We start from the raw sequence: 5,156 nt of genomic DNA on the forward strand, positions 1-5,156 counted from the left end.
GGCCCTGCGGCGCCAGCAGGAGGTGCGTGCTCCGGCGAGAACAGCGTCTCCCTCATCCTCGGAGCTGCGCCAGATCCCCCCGGACCTCCATGGGCTCTGCTTCCGGTGCTTCGAGGAGGGTCACCGTCGCCAGGACTGCACCAATGATCCGCTGTGCATTCGCTGCGGTCGGGCAGGCCATGTCTCGTCCATGTGCTCGGAGCCTCGCAGCCCCATCTCGGCGGAGGAGCTTCGGCGCGTGGTCATCGACAGAGTGGCCAGAAGGGATGTCGTTCCGCAACAGCTGCCGGCCATCCGGAGGAGGTTGACGGAGCCTAGGCAGAGCACGCCGGTGGCGTCACTCTCGCCAGTTGCGCCCAACCCCTCCCCGCCGATGCTGTCCGGAGTGCCCCCCCCCCCCCCCCCCCCCCCCCCCCCCCCCCCCCCGCGCGCCTCTCCCTTCGGAGGTTTGCGTGCTGCAGAGGACGGGAGACATGGACGATCTGGAACGCCGGCTGCAACTTGCAGTGGTGATGTACGTCGGAGGGGCCAGGCCGCCGGTGTCATGCGAGGAGGCCACGGTGGCGATTGCTGCACAGTTGGGCATTCCTCGATTTCGCTTCTCAGTTCACAAGTTCCATCCGGAAGACTTCTTGGTGGTGTTCGCGGCGCATCAGTATCGCAACTTGGCGTTCGCCGTCCCGTCGATCGAGCATCTCGGTGTGAAGTTTTTCATCAAGCCATGGCTGCGGCAAGCGCAAGCGACTTCGAGGCTGATGCGAGTCCAGGTTGACATTATGATCGAGGGGGTTCCGTCGCATGCGTGGTCTCCGGACACGGCGGCGGATATTCTGGGCGGGGCGTGCTTGATCGAGAGCTTGGCGCCTGAGACGGAGAGTAGGGAGGATCTGTCGCTCTTCAAGCTTCGTGTATGGTGCGTAGACCCTGACGAGGTTCCGGTGTTCCGCAGATTGTGGGTGCCGGAGCCGACGCTGGAGAGGGCGGACCCGGCGGCGCGCCAGCCAGCCTTTCGCCAACTGTTGGAGTATCCGACGTTCGTGCACATTGGGCGGATGCGGGACTTCTCGCCGCCGGAGCTTTGGAGGAGGGCGTCGGGCTCTGATGACGGGAGCGGGCAGAGCGGGCTCCCGGACAGCTCTGATGGTTCGTTCCAGGGTGGCGAGTGGGTGGTGCGGCCTGTTAGAAATATGCCCTAGAGGCAATAATAAATTGGTTATTATCATATTTCCTTGTTCATGATAATTGTTTATTATCCATGCTAAAATTGTATTGATAGGAAACTCAGATACATGTGTGGATACATAGACAACACCATGTCCCTAGTAAGCCTCTAGTTGACTAGCTCGTTGATCAATAGATGGTTACGGTTTCCTGACCATGGACATTGGATGTCGTTGATAACGGGATCACATCATTAGGAGAATGATGTGATGGACAAGACCCAATCCTAAGCCTAGCACAAGATCGTGTAGTTCGTTTGCTAAGAGCTTTTCTAATGTCAAGTATCATTTCCTTAGACCATGAGATTGTGCAACTCCCGGATACCGTAGGAATGCTTTGGGTGTACCAAACGTCACAACGTAACTGGGTGGCTATGAAGGTGCGCTACAGGTATCTCCGAAAGTGTCTGTTGGGTTGGCACGAATCGAGACTGGGATTTGTCACTCCGTGTAAACGGAGAGGTATCTCTGGGCCCACTCGGTAGGACATCATCATAATGTGCACAATGTGACCAAGGAGTTGATCACGGGATGATGTGTTATGGAACGAGTAAAGAGACTTGCCGGTAACGAGATTGAACAAGGTATCGGGATACCGACGATCGAATCTCGCGCAAGTAACATACCGATTGACAAAGGGAATTGTATACGGGATTGATTGAATCCCGGACATCGTGGTTCATCCGATGAGATCATCGTGGAACATGTGGGAGCCAACATGGGTATCCAGATCCCGCTGTTGGTTATTGACCGGAGAACGTCTCGGTCATGTCTGCATGGTTCCCGAACCCGTAGGGTCTACACACTTAAGGTTCGATGACGCTAGGGTTATAGGGAATAGATATACGTGGTTACCGAATGTTGTTCGGAGTCCCGTATGAGATCCCGGACATCACGAGGAGTTCCGGAATGGTTCGGAGGTAAAGATTTATATATGTGAAGTCCTGTTTTGGTCACCGGAAAAGTTTCGGGTGCTATCGGTAACGTACCGGGACCACCGGGAGGGTCCCGGAGGTCCACCAGGTGGGGCCACCGGCCCCAGAGGCATGCGTGGGCCAAGTGTGGGAAGGGACCAGCCCCTAGGTGGGCTGGTGCGCCTCCCACAAGGGGCCCAAGGCGCAGGGAAGGGGGGGAAGGGGGAAACCCTAGGCTCAGATGGGCCTAAGGCCCACCTAGTGGTGTGCCCCCCCTCTCTCCCCCTTTGGCCGCCCCTCCAAGTCCCATCTAGGGCTGGCCGCACCCCTTTGGGGGGAACCCTAGATGGGGGCGCAGCCCCTCCCCCTCCCCTATATATAGTGGGGGTTTTGGGGCTACCATAGACATGAGAACATCTCTCTCTTGGCGCAGCCCTACCCTTCTCCCTCCTCGTCTCTCGCAGTGCTTGGCGAAGCCCTGCTGGAGTGCCACGATCCTCCATCACCACCATGCCATTGTGCTGCTGCTGGACGGAGTCTTCCCCAACCTCTCCCTCTCTCCTTGCTCGATCAAGGCGTGGGAGACGTCACCGGGCTGCACGTGTGTTGAACGCGGAGGCGCTGTGGTTCGGCGCTTAGATCGGAATCAACCGCGATCTGAATCGCTACGAGTACGACTCCTTCATACTCGTTCTTGCAACGCTTCCGCTTAGTGATCTACAATGGTATGTAGATGCACTCCCCTTTCCCTCGTTGCTAGATTACTCCATAGATTGATCTTGGTGATGCGTAGAAAATTTTGAATTTCTGCTACGTTCCCCGACAGTGGCATCATGAGCTAGGTCTATGCGTAGTTTCTATGCATGAGTAGAACACAAAGTAGTTGTGGGCGTCGATTTTGTCAATTTACTTGCCGTTACTAGTCTTATCTTGATTTGGCGGCATCGTGGGATGAAGCGGCCCGGACCGACCTTACACGTACACTTACGTGAGACAGGTTCCACCGACTGACATGCACTAGTTGCATAAGGTGGCTAGCGGGTGTCTGTCTCTCCCACTTTAGTCGGATCGGATTCGATGAAAAGGGTCCTTATGAAGGGTAAATAGAAATTGGCATATCACGTTGTGGTTTTTGCGTAGATAAGAAACGTTCTTGCTAGAAACCCATAGCAGCCACGTAAAACATGCAACAACAATTAGAGGACATCTGACTTGTTTTTGCAGGGTATGCTATGTGATGTGATATGGCCAAAAGGATGTGATGAATGATATATATGATGTATGAGATTGATCATGTTCTTGTAATAGGAATCACGACTTGCATGTCGATGAGTATGACAACCGGCAGGAGCCATAGGAGTTGTCTTAATTTATTGTATGACCTGCGTGTCAATGAAAAACGCCATGTAATTACTTTACTTTATTGCTAACCGTTAGCCATAGTAGTAGAAGTAATAGTTGGCGAGACAACTTCATGTAGACACGATGGTGGAGATCATGATGATGGAGATCATGGTGTCATGCCGGTGACGAAGGTGATCATGCCGCGCCTCGAAGATGGAGATCAAAAGGCGCAAGATGATATTGGTCATATCATGTCACTTTATGATTTGCATGTGATGTTTGTCATGTTTACATCTTATTTGCTTAGAACGACGGTAGCATAAATAAGATGATCCCTCACTAAAATTTCAAGAGACGTCTTCCCCCTAACTGTGCACCGTTGCAAAGGTTCGTTGTTTCGAAGCACCACGTGATGATCGGGTGTGATAGATTCTAACGTTCGCATACAACGGGTGTTGACGAGCCTAGCATGTACAGACATGGCCTCGGAACACATGCGAAACACTTAGGTTGACTTGACGAGCCTAGCATGTACAGACATGGCCTTGGAACACAAGAGATCGAAAGGTCGAACATGAGTCGTATAGTAGATGCGATCAACATGAAGATGTTCACCGATGATGACTAGTCCGTCTCACGTGATGATCGGACACGGCCTAGTTTGACTCGGATCATGTATCACTTAGGTGACTAGAGGGATGTCTATCTGAGTGGGAGTTCATTAAATAATCAGATGAACTTCATTATCATGAACATAGTCCAAAGGACTTTGCAAATTATGTCATAGCTTACGCTTTAGTTCTACTGTTTAAGATATGTTCCTAGAGAAAATTTAGTTGAAAGTTGATAGTAGCAATTATGCAGACTGGGTCCGTGAACTGAGGATTGTCTCATTGCTGCACAGAAGGCTTATGTCCTTAATGCACCGCTCGGTGTGCTGAACCTCAGCGTCGTCTATAGATGTTGCGAAACATCTGACATACACGTTTTGATGACTACGTGATAGTTCAGTGCGTAATGCTAACGGTTTAGAATTGTGGCACCAAAGACGTTTTGAAACGTCGCAGAACATATGAGATGTTCCGAAGACTGAAATTGGGATTTCAGACTAGTGCCCACGTCAAGAGGTATGAGACCTCTGACAAGTTTCTTAAGCCTGCAGACTAAGGGAGAAAAGCTCAATCGTTGAGCATGTGCTCAGATTGTCTGAGTAGCACAATCGCTTGAATCGAGTGGGAGTTAATCTTCCAGATAAGATAGTGATGGTTCTCCATAGTCAGTGCCACCAAGCTATTAGAGCTTCGTAATGAACTATAACATATCAGGGATAGATATGATGATCCTTGAGCTATTCGCGATGTTTGACACCGTAAAAGTAGAAATCAAATAGGAGCATCAATTGTTGATGGTTAGTAAAACCACTAGTTTCAAGAAGGGCAAGGGCAAAAAGGGATACTTCATGAAACGGCAAATCATTTGCTGCTCTAGTGAAGAATCCCAAGGTTGAACCCAAACCCGAGACTAAGTGCTTCTGTAATGAGGGGAACGGTCACTGAAGCAGAACTACCCTAGATACTTGGTAGATGAGAAGGCAGGCAAGGTCGACAGAAGTATATTGGATATACATTATATGAATGTGTACTTTACTAGTACTCCTAGCAGCACCAGGGTATTAGAT

General features: G+C 51.1%; 1 protein-coding gene across 1 annotated transcript; it reads left to right on the forward strand.

The window, feature by feature from the left end:
• The first annotated feature begins 481 nt into the window (after positions 1-481).
• LOC123497519 (uncharacterized) lies at positions 482-1,343 on the forward strand. Its single transcript, XM_045234096.2, has one exon. The coding sequence runs from the start codon at positions 513-515 to the stop codon at positions 1,194-1,196; it is 684 nt and encodes a 227-aa protein (XP_045090031.1). The 5' UTR covers positions 482-512; the 3' UTR covers positions 1,197-1,343.
• The last annotated feature ends 3,813 nt before the right edge of the window (positions 1,344-5,156 follow it).

The sequence above is a fragment of the Aegilops tauschii genome, chromosome 3 (assembly GCF_002575655.3).
Source record: "Aegilops tauschii subsp. strangulata cultivar AL8/78 chromosome 3, Aet v6.0, whole genome shotgun sequence".
NCBI lineage: Eukaryota > Viridiplantae > Streptophyta > Magnoliopsida > Poales > Poaceae > Aegilops > Aegilops tauschii.